This window comes from Apodemus sylvaticus, chromosome 12, assembly GCF_947179515.1.
Source record: "Apodemus sylvaticus chromosome 12, mApoSyl1.1, whole genome shotgun sequence".
Taxonomy (NCBI): Eukaryota; Metazoa; Chordata; class Mammalia; order Rodentia; family Muridae; genus Apodemus; species Apodemus sylvaticus.
The window spans coordinates 85,515,716-85,530,881 of record NC_067483.1 but is presented as its reverse complement, the minus strand read 5'-3'; the positions used below and the strand labels follow the sequence as shown (position 1 = coordinate 85,530,881).

General features: G+C 43.7%; 1 protein-coding gene across 1 annotated transcript in view; it reads right to left on the bottom strand.

The window, feature by feature from the left end:
- Desi2 (desumoylating isopeptidase 2) overlaps positions 1-14,380 on the bottom strand; it is a 167,457-nt gene extending 153,077 nt beyond the window's left edge. The window contains exon 1 of the mRNA XM_052200234.1: positions 14,173-14,380. Coding sequence (XP_052056194.1) covers positions 14,173-14,214 — 42 coding nt within the window. The 5' untranslated portion in view covers positions 14,215-14,380. The remainder of the gene's footprint in view (positions 1-14,172) is intronic.
- Positions 14,381-15,166: the final 786 nt, after the last annotated feature.

Genomic DNA, 15,166 nt, shown 5'->3' with positions numbered 1-15,166 from the left:
CAAATGGGGGATCCAGTGGCCAAAACAGGTGGCCTTGCTGGAGCAGAAAATAAGCATAACAAGTTATAATGTAGTCCTGAGGACCTCCAGGAACAAAGGCACGGTTGTAAGGTGGACAGAATCAGGAGTCATAGGGTTGCAAGACAGTTACTTTTGAAACCAAGACATGGTTGCTGCTTCCTGGGACATGCAGTCAGGAACCATTTGAAGTTAAGCTTACAGGTGGGGCCTGGCCCTGTCTTTGAGAAACACAGGTGTAACCAAAACCAGATATGAACTTATTTTGTCTTTGCTATAAGATGACTTTAAGAGGCTGGTGAGATGGTTCAGTGGTTAAGATCACAGCTACCAGGGCCCGGGCAGTGGTGGCGCACACCTGTAGTCCCAGCACTCTGGGAGGTAGAGGCAGGCAGATTTCTGAGTTCGAGGCCAGCCTGGTCTACAGAGTGAGCTCCAGGACAGCCAGGGCTATACAGAGAAGCCCTGTCTCTGAAAAAAACCAAATAAGAAAGAAAGAAAGAAAGAAAGAAAGAAAGAAAGAAAGAAAGAAAGAAAGAAAGAAAGAAAGAAAGAGATCACAGCTACCATCTATAAGGGGATCTGGTCCCCTCTTCTGGCATGAAGGTATGTGTGCTTAGCAGAGCACTCACATTTCACATTTCTCACACTAAAAAAAAAAAAAAAAAAAAAAAAAAAAAAAAAAAAAAAAAAGATAGTCTTATGGCCTTTAAGCCTTAAATGGAGGTAGGCTGGCTCATCAAAGGTACATTGTGAAGGCTCCTAGGGGGAGAAAGGAGTGCTAGTGAAGAGAAAACAGGGATCAAAGGAATCCTGACACCATCATACTTAAGCATTACTGCATAGTTTGTCAGCCATTTAACTGTCTTATTTGTAGAGCTCAGACAGGTAAGTGCTAGCAGCTCTTACCCGAGCTCTGGTTAAAATGACAGAAGGGAAGGCAGAAGGCCTTGAGCAGCTTCAGACAGAGCAACACCATGAAGTGGGAGGAAAAGTTGCAGAGGGATTCCTGCAAGGCTCAGAGTGTATTTACTTACAAGCTGGGGTTGTTACAGGGCAGCAAGTGGGTGGGACGGTGTCTTAGTCACGGTCTACTGCTGTGAACAGGCACCATGACCAAGGCAACTCTTATAAGGACAACACTTAATTGGAGCTGGCTTACAGGTTCAGAGGTCCAGTCCATTATCATCAAGGCAGGAACATGGCAGCATCCAGGCAGGTGTGGTGTAGAAAGAGTTCTGCATCTTCATCTGAAGGCTGCTAGCAGAAGACTGATTTCCAGGCAGCTAGGATGAGGGTCTTAAAGCCCATATCCACAGTGACACACCTACTCTAACAAGGCCACACCTACTCCAACAAGGTTGCACCCTCTAATAAGTGCCACACTCTGACCCCCATAGGCTTGTTCAAAATATGAGTCTATGGGGGCCATACCTAAATATAGCAGTAATACAAAATACATTTATTCCAACTTCAAAGGTCCCCATAGCCTATAGCAATCGCAATGATGCTAAAAGTCCAAATTTCAAAGTCTCTTCTGAGAGTCATCCAATCACTTAATCCCCAAAGCAAGACAGGAAAACAGGTGGGTGAACTCCAAATTCTGCATCTCCCTGTTTGAGGTCAACATGGTCTTCAGATCTCCAACTCCTTTTTCATCTTGTTGACTGCAACAACTTCTTTCTCCTGGGCTGTTTCTATCCTCTGTTAGCAGCTTTCCAAGCAGATAGCCCACGACTGTGGCGTCTAGAACATCTTGGGTTCTCCAAGGCAACTTCAGTGTTACAGCTTCTTGTTTCAGTGTCTGGGATCCACACATGATCTGGAGTCACTTCCCCAGCTCTGCCTTCTGGAGCACTCTAAGAGCAAGTTGATACAAGCTGTGGATTGCCCTGGTGCTGTTTGTATTTTGATGCTAATTTTGCTTCCCCAAGAGGGGCTGCCTTAGACAAGGGGGGGAATCACATACTCAGGTGCATTCATGTGAACCTTCTTCCCATGTTAACTTGTAAAATAAAGGCTAGAGCTGACGATTGGGCAGTGGAAGTGAAGGAGGAGATTAAAGTGAGAGAGAGAGAGAGAGAGAGAGAGAGAGAGAGAGAGAGAGAGAGAGAGAGAGAGAGAGAATGAAGTGGAGGAAAAGGAGGAGGGGAGATGAGGAGAGGAAGGAGAGAGAAAGAGAGAAGAGGAGATGGGAGGAACGTGGAACAGAAGCATGTGGCCTAAAAAAACGCAAGTTGCAAGGGCTCTTATAGATGGGGCATATAGTAGAGTAGTGGTAGATCTGCCCAGTCTAGGCATGCAGCTTGTATTTGTATTAATTGAGTTGTATTTTCCTTACACAGGGCTTATTTGGGTTGGAGATTTACCGCAAAAAATTAGCACCCAATGTATCCATTAGTACTCAACTAACCTGAGATAAAAGTTCACTGTCCCCCCACCCCCACCACCAAATACACAGCTGGGAAGGCAATCTAGGCTGCAGCAGTGTGTGGTTTGAATGCTGACTGGGTCTGAGGGGCCTTCAGAGAACTGCAGAGGGGTTCCCTCCCCCAAGCCCCAGGCAGAGAGGGGCAGCACCCCAGCCTGGAGCTAGACTTGGCACTGCTGTGTAAGAATTGCAGGCAGGAACAGGAGACCCTGGAGCACAACTGCCTGCATGTAGTTTTCCGGCAGACACAGTGAACTGATCAGGGCATCTACTTCTGAGAGAGCCTCTCTGTGTTCATTTCCCTGTATCCCGCCCACCCTCCCTTGTCTACACAGGTATCGGACAGCCAGACTGGATCTCCCAACTTCTTGCTGGTGCTGCAGGCTGCCTGAGATTAGCACACAGGCACAGGCTGCCAGCTGCAACCCAACAGAAGCCCAGGAGCCAGGGATCTTTCTACAGTCAGCCCTCCCTGTGAATAAAACAATCAGAGGGGATTGCAGTGTTCTTAATTGAACAGCAGAGGGTGAAAAAGGTGCAAAGGGCCCCGGATCAGGGACTACATAGATAATAAACTATAACTTTTTGATATTTAAAGATGATAAACACAATAAATACCTTTTGGGCTTTATGGGATTATATTTTGAACAGTTTGATAGGGATGGACGACTTAAGGGAAATAGACGCCTTGTCATTTACTGGTATTGCAATATTTATTCTATTGGTTTACTATGTCTCCTCAAAAGACATGCCCCTAGATAAAAAATTCCTCGCCTTAGAAAAGAGATTACAGGTAACACTAGAACTGAAGGCACAGGATTTCATAGGTCAAAATAAGCAACTGAAAGAGGAGAATAAAGGTTGGAGACAGAAGCTGGAAGAGATACTGGAACAGAAATTTCTGAAGTTCATAGATGGGTCTGAGCAACAGAGAGATAAGCTTAAGACTTGACAACATGGCCTAGAGGAAACACTAGAGCTAAAGGTTCAGGACTTTATAGGTCAAAATAAGCAACAGAAAGAGGAGAATGGAGGTTGGAGACAGGAGTTGGAAGAGATGCTAGAAAAAAGAATTGGAATTCACAGACCAGACTGAACAGCAAGGAGATAGAGATAAAATTTGGAAGCAAAGTCTGGAGGATAATTTACTAAGGCTAGCAAATCAAAATAAGGCAGATGCTACAATATCAGAATTACAACATAAAGAGAAGCTAAGTTTATGGAAGCAGGGCTTAGAACAGAAGATACAGGAAATTATAGAGCAGCATGAACAGCAGAAAGAGAAATTTAAGACTTGGCACTGTGGGCTAGAAGAAACACTAGAATTGAAGACAGAGGAAATTATAGATCAGAATAAGAAACAGAAAGATGAGCTGGGCAGTGGTGGTGCATGCCTTTAATCCCAGCACTTGGGAGGTAGAGGCAAGTGGTCTGAGTTTGAGGGCAGCCTAGTTAGTGTACAGAGTGAGTTCCATGACTTCCAGGGCTACAGAGAAACCCTGTCTCAAAAAAAAAAAAAAGAAAGAAAGAAAAGAAAGAAAAAAGAAAAAGAAAAGAGAGAGAGAGGAGAGAGGAGAGAGAGAGAGAGAGAGAGAGAGAGAGAGAGAGAGAGAGAGAGAGAGAGAAAGAGAGAGAGAGATGAAGGTGGAATACAGGAACTGGAAAAGATAGTAGAACCAGCTACACATTTACAAGGGTTCTCATGGTAGACAGACAAGGCGAGGGAGATAACATAACAAAATAGAGCCTAGGGTAGAGGGATTTCCACAGATCAGCTATTTGGTGAAGGTTGCTTTGCTGATGAAGAAACTCTGGCATTGTGTCGATTGTCAGTCTTAAAGGCCTGGGACAAAGTCACCATTACTCAAGCCATGCAAGGTCCAAAAGAAACCTTCCCTGACTTTTTTTTTTTTTTTTTGGTTTGGTTTTTTCTTGGATTTGGTTTTTTGGAGACAGGGTTTCTATGTATAGCCCTGGCTCTCCTGGAACTCCCTCTGTAGACCAAGCTGGCCTTGAACTCATATATCCACCTACCTCTGCCTCCCATAATGCTGGGATTACAGGCATGTACCACCACCGCCTGGCCTCTTCCCTGACTTTTTGCAAAGGCTAGCCTCAGCTGTGGAAAGGAGTGTATCAGATTCAGCAGCAAGAAAGGCAATAATCTAGTCTTTAGCCTTTGAAAATACGAATGCTGAATGCAAGGAAGTAATCAGACCACTGAGGGCAAGATCACAATCAATAGATGATGTTGGATCTTGCTTGCCTGATAAAACTGTAACAAGAGAATCTGCCACTAGACACCTAGATTTCAAATGTGCCCCCCCTTTGGTTTTTCCAAACAGGGTTTCTCTGTGTAGGCCTGGCTGTCCTGGAACTCACTCTGTAGACCAGGCTAGTCTCGAACTCAGAAATCTGCCTGCCTCTGCCTCCCAGGTGCTGGGATTACAGGCATGTGCCACCACCGCTGACATCGGACTAGGGAATGTAGAGCAACAACAGACAAATGGGGCAACATCCTGCCAAAAAATTGCCAGGGGGCCTCTAGCAGTATACAATGCCAGGCAAGTAGAATTCCTCAGGACAAACATCACTGCTTCAAAAACAGATGTGAGAGCAGATGGCAGGGGTGAGGCAAGTTTTATAGACAACTCAAAAAACTTAAAAGGCAGCCCAAAACAAATATTTTGGCAAAATTCTATAGAGGATCAAAGGCAAAAACTAAGAATACTAGTAAACAATATTAAGATTGAAGGAATGGTTGACACTGAAGCAGATGTCACCATTATCTCTCCAAAATCTTGGCTTGTAAGTTGGTCACTTTAAGAAGTAGACATCCACTTTCAAGGAGTTGGGATTTTATCCCAAATAACGCAAAGCACAGATGGCTTGAATGTACAGGACCAGAAGGTCAGGAAGGAAAATTGAGGCCATATGTAGCTGATATAGCCATTAGCATGTGAGGAAGAAAGATCTATTATAGCAGTGGAAAACCCAAATTAATATCCCCTCAGTTTCAGTGTCTGGCCAGGAAAGGTCAGGCTCCTAATGAAAATTTTAAATTATTTAGGACACATTATCCAAGGCAGTTACACACTGTCCAGTCTGTCCATAAAAAAGATACAGCAGAGGCTGACAATTAGCTCTACCCCAGGGAGCCACTGCTGATAAGACACCAACAGCCTCACCACTAAGGTGGTTGACTGATCAACCCATTTGGATTGATCAATGGTCTATGACAAAAGAAAAACTAAAGGCATTAGAACAGCTAGTGCAGGAGCATCTGGAGGCTCAGCATATAGAGGAGTCTACAAGCCCTTGGAATTCTCCAGTACTTGTTATTAAAAAGTAAAATCTGGCCAACGTAGGATGTTGACAGATCTTAGAGTGATTAATACAATTATTCAGCCAATGGGATCTTTGCAGCCTGGAATCCCATTGCTTCCTTGTTGCCTAAGGAATGGTCTATCATAATGATTGATCTAAAAGATTGTTTTTTTCACAATTCATCTACATGAATGTGATAAGGAAAGGTTTCCTTTCTCAGTACCTACCTTCAATAGTGGTCCCCCAATAAAAATATGTCATTGGAAAGTCCTGCCATAGTCCTGCTTAGCTGTGTCTATACAACACATTTAAGAATACAAAGCTTAGACCCAGTTCTTCTATATTTGCTATTACAAACTATTTTTAGATGATTAAACAATACAAGTTAAGGGCAAGATAACAAACTCATGGTTCTGAGTTAATTAAAAGGGTGTTTTAAAAATATTTCAATTAGAAATGACTGAGAGTAGTCAAGGCTTAACATTTCAGAAATACTTTGCATAGATAGTCTTCAAAGGTGTCAGAAGTCCACAGAATATGAGGTTTATGGCTATGTCTTTATTAAAGATTATTTGACTAGAGACCTGTCTGCTCCTGACATCATCCAAGAAAGAGGTTTCTTGGATTCAAAGAAGAAACTGAACATCAGTTAAGGTGCTCCAGTAGTGGTGAGATAGCCACTAGGCAAGAGTTGCCTCAATTTATCTACAGACTACTGTCCAGAAAAAGGGCACACTATGCGGAATAGTAGACTGATAATCTCTGCCAAGATAGGGTAATCAGTCCTTCAAAATTCTGTGTTACAAAGATTTATCAGATGATCCTAGGCCACAAGGCTAAAGACTGATGCTCTGATGTTTTGGAGAATGAGGGACTGTCCAGGTAATCAGTGGTCTCTATAAATTGGCTAAGTTTTGGAAGCTATGTTCTGTGCTCCTTATATTTTCAGGTATTATTAGTCATTTTCAGATTTCTGATAAGGTTGAAGACTGGTTATAGTCTCATAACCAACCCAAGCTATTTGGCATTTAGAAAGATAATACAGGGCTAGAGAGACGGTTCAGCGGTTAAAAGCACTGACTGCTCTTCTGAAGTTCTTGAGTTCAAATCCAAGAAAACCACATGGTGGCACACAGCCATCTGTAATGAGATCTGATGCCCTCTTCTGGTGTGTCTGAAGACAGCTACAGTATACTTACATAATAAATAAACAAATCTTAAAAAAAAAAAGATGATATAGATTTGAGAGGCTGGTTTTCAGATGGTATACAATCTACCACCAGACATAAGTCAGGTGTAGAATTAGAAGCCTTTTAAGTTAGGATAGATGATAAAAGGCTTTATCTAATCCACAAAATTGACGAACTGGGTGTTAAGTGTATCTTATACTTTATAAATTATAGAATGATAATAGTTGTACTCAATTCTGAGAGAAAAAGCCCTTTAATTGGACAAAAAGGGGGCAAATGTGGATTGTCCTGGTGCTGTTTATTTTGATGTTAATTCTGCTTCCCCAAGAGGGGCTGCCTAGGCCAAGGAGTGAATCACATACTCAGGTGACTTCATGTGAACCTTCTCCCCATTTTAACTTGTAAAGTAAAGGCTAGAGCTGGTGACTGGGTAGTGGAAGGGAAGGTGGAGCTGAAAGCTTTAGAGAGAGAGGAGGAGGGAAGCCGAGGAGAGGAAGGAGGAGAGAAGACAGACGTGGAGGTGGAAGGAACATGGAACAGAAGCATGTGGCAAAAAAAAAAAAAAAAAAAAAAAAACAAAACAAAACAAAAAAAAAAAAAAAAAACAAAAAAAAAAACCAAACAAAAAGCAAGTTGCAATGGATTTCATAGATGAGGAATATAGTAGTGTAGTGGTAGATCTGCCCAATGTAGGATGCAGCTTGTATTCATATTAAGTTGTGTTTTCCTGGCCAGGGCTTATTTGGGTTGGAGATTTACCACGGCAGATCCACCCCACTTTTGCTGCTGTTCTTGGTGATCATTCCATGGTACTGGGATGATCTGTGGTTTTCTGCTGTAACTAGACTTCACAAATAGCCTCTCATAGGCTCTATTCAAGGTGCCAAGCCTCAACTCCTTAACATGACCCCTTCAGTCTTGGACTGTCAACTGTAACTGAGGCTACACCTTCACCAATGACCTTCCATAGCCTCTCACAGTGCCAAGCCTCATTCGTTCTACATAACCCCTTCATGACTTCAAGACCAGGACCACCCGGGTGACTCTTACACATTGCTAAGTCTAGTTGCAGCACGAGGTACTACCTTGGCTATCTTTGGAACACAGTTTCTTTGTGCTCTCAGAAAATACTTCCCAGAAGATTTCACCTCAGTAGTACTGATCTCTCCTTCTTATCTTAAAATTGCTTCTTTTATTTATTTCATTTCAAATGTTGTTCCTCTTCTCAAACCCCCTATCCCATCACCCTTTCCACCACCCACCTCTATGAGGGTCCTCCTCCACCCACCCATTCCAGCCCCACTGCCCTAGCATCCCTCTATGCCAGGGCATCAAGCCTCCACAGGACCAAGGGCCTCACCTCCCATTGATGCCAGATAAGGCAATCCTCTGCTACTTATGCAGCTGGAGCCATAGGTCCCTCCTTGCATACTGTTTGGTTGGTGGTTTAGTCCCTAGGAGCTCTGGGGGTGGGGTCTGGTTAGTTGATAATGTTGTTCTTCCTATGGAGTTGTCCTCCCCTTCAGCTCCTTCAGTTCTTCCCCTAATCCTCCATTAGGATTACTGTGCTCAGTCCAAGGGTTGGCTGTGAGCATCTGCATCTGCATCTGAGTTGATCACGCTCTAGCAGAGCTTCTCAGGGGACCAGTATACCAGGCTCTTGTCAGCAAGCACTTCTTTGCATCAGCAGTAGTGTCTGGGTTTGGTGTCTGCAGATGGGATGGATCCCTAGATGGGGCAGTCTCTGGATGGCCTTTCCTTCAGTATCTGCTCCACTCTTTGTTGCTGCATTTCTTTTAGACAGGAACAGTTCTGAGTTAAATCTTTTGAGATGGGTGTGTGGCCCCATCTCTCAACCAGAGCAGGGCCTAGCCACGGGATATGGTTTCTACAGGTTCTCTCTCCCTTTTGTTGGGTATTTTGGCTAATGTCATCCCCGCTGTGTCCTGGGAAACTCTTGCTTCCCTAGCATCTGGGACTTTCTATCGGCTACCTGAAGTTACCCATCTCCCACTGCTACATACCTCCATTCAATTTCCTGACCCTCTGTACTTCTCCCGTTTCCTTCCACACCTGATCCTGCTTCCCTCTTTCTCTTCCCCTCCTCTTTCCCTCCCAGGTCCCTTGTTCCTTCTACCTTCTGTGATTATTTTGTTCCCCCTTCTCAGTAGAACTGAAGTATTCACACTTTGATCTTCCTTCTTGAGCTTCATATGGTCTGTGAGTTGTATTGTGGGTATTCCAAGCATTTGGGCTAATACATTTAATGCGTGTTCTTTTGTGACTGGGTTACCTTACACAGGATATTTTTTAGTTCCATTCATTTGCCTGTAAATTTTATGAAGTCATTAGAGGTTGTTGTTGTTGTTATTTGTTTGTTTGTTATTAATTTTTAATTTTATTAGATATTTGCTTTTTTACATTTCAAATGGTATCCCCTTTCCTTGTTACCCCTCCAAAATCCCCCATCCCATCTCTTCTCCTCCTGCTTATCAACCCTCCCCCCCCTACTTTCCTGACTTGGCATTCCCCTACACTGGGGCATCAGTCTTCAAAGGACCAATGGCCTCTCCCCTCATTGATGTCTGAAAAGGCCATCCTCTGCTACATATGAATCTGGAGCCATGGGTTCCTCCATGTGTACCTTTTGGTTGGTGGTTTAGTCCCTCGGAGCTCTGTGGATACTGGTTGGTACATAGTATTGTTCCTCCTGTGGGGCTGCAAACCTCTTCAGCTCCTTGGATCCTTTCTCTAACTGCTCTTTTGGGGATCCTATGCTCAGTCTATTGGTTGGCTGTGAGCCATGGGTATTTTGATCTACCTTCTAAGAAGGATCTTCCTTCTTCTTGATCTTCATGTGGTCTGTGAGTTGTATCTTGGGTATTCTGAGCTTTTGGGATAATATCCACTGATCAGCGAGTGCATACCACATGTGTTCTTTCGTAATTGGGTTATCTCACTCAGGATGATTTTATAGTTCCATCCATTTGCCATCCAAGAACTTCATGAATTCATTGTTTTTAATAGCTGAGTAGTAATCCATTGTATAAATGTACCACATTTTCTATATCAATTCCTCTGTTGAGGGACATCTGGGTTCTTTCCAGCTTCTGGCTATTATAAACAAGACTGCTATGAACACAGTGGAGCACGTGTCCTTATTACACGTTGGAGCATCTTCTAGGTATATGCCCAGGAGAGGTATAACTGGGTCCTTAGGTAGTACTATGCCCAATTTTCTGAGGAACCGCCAAACTGATTTCCAGAGTGGTTTTACCAGCTTGCAATTCCACCAGCAATGGAGGAGTCTCTTTCTCCATATCCTGGCCAGCACCTACTGTCCCCTGAGTTTTTGATATTAGCCCTTCTGACTGGTATGAGGTGGAATCTCAGGGTTGTTTTGATTTGCATTTCCCTGATGATCAAGGATGTTGAACATTTCTTTAGGTGCTTCTCAGCCATCCAGTATTCCTCAGTTGAGAATTCTTTATTTTGCTCTGTACCCCATTTTTAAATAGGGTTATTTGATTCTCTGGAGTCTAACTTCTTGATTTCTTTGTATATATTGGATATTAGCCCTCTATTAGATGTAGGATTGGTGAAGATCTTTTCATGATCTGTTGGTTGCCGTTTTGTCCTATTGACAGTGTACTTTGCCTTACAGAAGTTTAACAATTTTATGAGGTCCCATTTCTCAATTTTTGATCTTAGAGCATAAGCTATTTTCCCCTGTGTCCATGTGCTCCAGGTTCTTCCCCACTTTCTCTTGTATTAGATTCAGTGTATCTGGTTTTATGTGGAAGTCCTTGATCCACTTGGACTTGAGCTTTATACAGGGAGATAAGAATGGATCAATTTGCATCCCTCTACATGTTGACTGCCAGTTAAACTACCACCATTTGTTGAAAATGTTGTCTTTTTTCCACTGATTTAGCTCTTTGTCAAAGATCAAATGTGTGGGTCGTTTCTGGGTCTTCAATTCTATTCCATTGATCTACCTGGCTGTCATTGTACCAATACCATGCAGTTTTTATCTCTACTGCTCTGTAGGAGAGCTTGAGGTAAGGGATGGTGATTCTGCCAGAGGTTCTTTTATTGTTGAGAATAGTTTTTGCTATCCTGGGCTTTTTGTTATTCTGGATAAACTTTTTTTAGCAGTATGCACTATTTTAAAAAAAAGATTTATTTATTATTATATATTATATTAAGCACACTATAGCTGTCTTTGGACACACCAGTAGAAGGTGTCAGATCTCATCACAGATGGATGTGAACCACCATGTGGTTGCTGGGATTTGAACTCAGGACCTTCGGGTGAGCAGTCGGTGCTCTTAATCCCTGAGCCATTTCTCCAGCCCCTATTCCAGATAAATTTGGAAATTGTTCTTTCTAACTTTATGAAGAAATAAATTGGAATTTTGATAGGGATTGCATTGAATCTGTAGATTGCTTTAGGCAAGATGGCCATTTTTACTATATTAACCCTGCCAATCCATGAGCATGGGAGATCTTTACATCTTCTAAAATCTTCTTCAATCTCTTTCTTCAGAGACTTGAAATTCTTGTTATACAGATCTTTTCACTTGCTTGGTGAGAGACACAACCAAGGTATTTTATATTATTTGTGCGTCATTTTCCTAATTTCTTTCTCAGATTCTTTATCCTTTCAGTATAGGAAGGCTACTGATTTGCTTGAGTTAATTTTCTATCCAGCCACTTTGCTGAGGTTGTTTATCAGGTTTAGGAGTTCTCTGGTGGAATTTTGGGGGTCCCTTAAGAATACTAATATATCATATGCAAATAGTGATACTGTGTCTTCTTCCTTTCCAAATTGAACCCCTTTGACCTCCTTTTGTTGCCTAATTGCTCTGGCTAGGACTTTGAGTACTATATTGAACAGGTAGGGAGAGAGTGGACAGACTTGTCTAGTCCTTTATTTCAGTGGGATTGCTTCAAGTTTCTCTCCACTTAGTTTGATTTTGGCTACTGGTTTGCTGTATACTGTTTTTTCTATGTTTAGGTATGGGCTTTGAATTCCTCATCTTTCCAAGACTTTTATCATGAAGGGGTGTTGGATTTTGTCAAATGTTTTCTCGGCATCCAATGAAATGATCATGTGTTTTTTTTTTTTTTTTTTTTGAGTTTGTTTATATAGTGGACTACATTGATGGGTTTCCGTGTATTGAACCATCCCTGCATCTCTGGGATGAAGTCTATTTGGTTGTGGTGGATGATCATTTTGATGTGTTCTTGAATTTGGTTGGCAAGAATTTTATTGAGCATTTTTGCATCAATATTTATAAGGGAAATTGGTCTTAAGTTCTCTTTCTTTGTTGGGTCTTTGTGTGGTTTAGGTATCAGGGTAATAGTGGCTTCATAGAACGAATTGGGTAGTGTTCCTTCTGTTTCTATTTTGTGGAATAATTTGAAGAGTATTGGTATTAGGTCCTCTTTGAAGGTCTGAAAGAACTCTCTGCATTAAACCCATCTGGTTCTGGACTTTTGGGGGGGCTATTAATGACTGCTTCTATTTCTTTAGGGGTTATGGGATTGTTTAGATCATTTATCTGATCCTGATTTAACTTTGTTAGCTGGTATCTCTTTACAGAATCATCCATTTCATCTACATATTCCAGTTTTGTTGAGTATAGGCTTTTGTAGTAGGACCTGATGATTTTCCGGATTTCCTCAGTATGTTGTTATGACTCCCTTTTCATTTCCAATTTTGTTTATTTGTGTACTGTCTCTGTGCCCTCTTGTTAGTTTAGCTAAGGGTTTATCTATCTTGTGGGTTTTTTCAAAGAACCAGCTCCTGATTTGGTTGATGCTTTGTATAGTTCTTTTTGTTTCTACTTGGTTGATTTCAGCCCTTAGTCTGATTATTTCCTGCCACCTACTCCTCTTGGGAGTATTTGCTTCTTTTTGTTCTAGAGCTTTCAGGTGTGCTGTCAACTGCTAGCATAAGCTCTCTCCAGTTACTTTATGGAGGCACTCAGAGCTATGAGTTTTCCTCTTAGCATTGCTTTTATTGTGTCCCATAAGTTTCTATATGTTATGCCTTCATTTTCACTAAATTCTAAAAAGTCTTTAATTTCTTTTTTTATTTCTTCCTTGACCAAGTTATTGTTGAGTAGAATGTTATTCAGTTTTCATTTGTATGTGGGCTTTCTGTTGTTTTTTGTTGTTATTGAAGACCAACCTTAGTCCATCGTGATCTGATAGGGTACATGGGATGATTTCAGTCTTCTTATATCTGTTGAGGTCTGTTTTGTGACCAAGTATACAGTCAGTTTTGGAGAAGGTACCATGAGGTGCTGAGAAGAAGGTATATCCATTTGTTTTAGGATAAAATGTTCTATAGATATTTATTAAGTCCATTTGGTTTATAACTTCTCTTAGTTTCACAGGGGCCTTGAATTCCTCATCTTTCCAAGACTTTTATCATGAAGGGGTGTTGGATTTTGTCAAATGTTTTCTAGGGGTATTACTGCCATTGCAAGCCTAGGGGACCCAGTCTCTGAAGCCCAGCCTGTATGTTTGCAGTTCTTCAAAGTTAGATGACATAATAAACAAGGCTTCCCTTCCCTCTCTAGTGGTCATGTCATGAACCTGTTGCATCACCTGGAAAGTAGTCTTCAGAAGCTAGGGTCACCTCCGTGATCTTTAAAAAATTCAGTGGCGCTATTTTCTAGATAAATGTTCGCTTCATTCATTTTAATGAGGCTGCCTTGGAGGTGAGGGTGTGTTGGCTCCCATTCACCTTTGGGGAGACTCAAGCATCCATGTCACAGCAGCGACTTTCTACTCAGGGCCTTGAGAGCTGTTGGAAGCCTTGAGCATTTGGAGACCGGCAAGGACAGCAGAAGCACGGTGGAGAGAGGGGTGCTGGGCAGCTCAGAGGCCAGGTGGGAGTGGGGAGGTCACAAGGCGACAAAAGCTTCGCGGAGAGCGCCCAGGGGTCGGGCCCACGGCCGGGGAGCTGAGGGCTGGGAGGAGGACGCTCGAGCCCAAGCCCTCCCTCGGACACCTCCAGGAGGCGCGCTGGAGTCTCGAATTAGAAGACAGCGCGACTGTCCCCTCCCCCCACCCCTGGGAACTAAGCTGGAGGCGGGGGCGCGAGGCAGGAAGCACCAGGCCGGGGTCACAAACCCCTCAGAGGGCAGGCAGGTCGGCCAGCCGGCGCGGGCGGCCAGGGGCCGCACTCACCATGTCGTAGACGTTGAGCACCACTAACTGGTTAGCCCCCATCCTCCTCCCCACGGCCGCAGCCTCGTCCTCCAGCCGCTCGGTCCCCGCGGGGCGGAGGCCGCTGCCACCCCCGCGGGCGCCTCGGGCAGGGCTCGAGCCGGGCACTAAGCTACCATCCCGGCCCACCGCAGCCGGGGAGGAAGCATCCGGCAGCCGGGACCGCTCCCTGGAGACGCAGTCAGAAACCTGTATGAGGACCGGGCCAGAGAGGTGGAGAGCCGGCTCCGGCTCAGGCGCCTCCCCTCGGCCGCACACACGTGGGGGAAGGCGGAGCCTGGGCGGGGGGCGGGCTCTAGGCACCCTGGAGGCGGGGCCAGCCCCCAGCCAGGGCTGAGCCCGCCTGCGCGCTGACGCTCTCTGGCGTTCCACCTCGAGACGTAAAATGGAGACGGGCGGGAGGCCTCTTCACCCTGGTGGTTCGAGGTCGCAGAAAGATTCCCAGAATGCAATGTGGGAATCCCCGATTCCTATTGGGCGTATAAGCAGTCTGACTACATATCCCAGCATGCGCCAGGATATTGTAGTTCCTCACGTCTCCCTGGGAGACTACAGTTCCCAGGATGTCATGCTAAGAGGTTGTCCCTGGAACCTTCGCTGTTCGTCCTTCGTGAGTAGAGACTCCATTTGCCTTTTAGTTTTAGGTGCTGTATCTGGTGTTTGCAGTGTCAGATGTGAATCAAAATGCAGTGTGAAGAAGTGATGACTATGTTTTCCAAGGCCCGTCTGCTTTTTTTTTTTTTATCTTTTTGCAAATATAGGCGTGAGACAATAAATGAAAGTAACCATTGTAAAAGTAGGATGTAACAAACTCTGTTAACCCTCAGAACGGAATTCACTTTTCGGGAGAGTATCCTGCGTTCGTGGGAAGACTGTAGCAACTCATAGATGAACTCAGTCCTAGAACACAGCGTTTGTGCACCCATTCAACAAATATATTTTGTGTTCCTGCCAT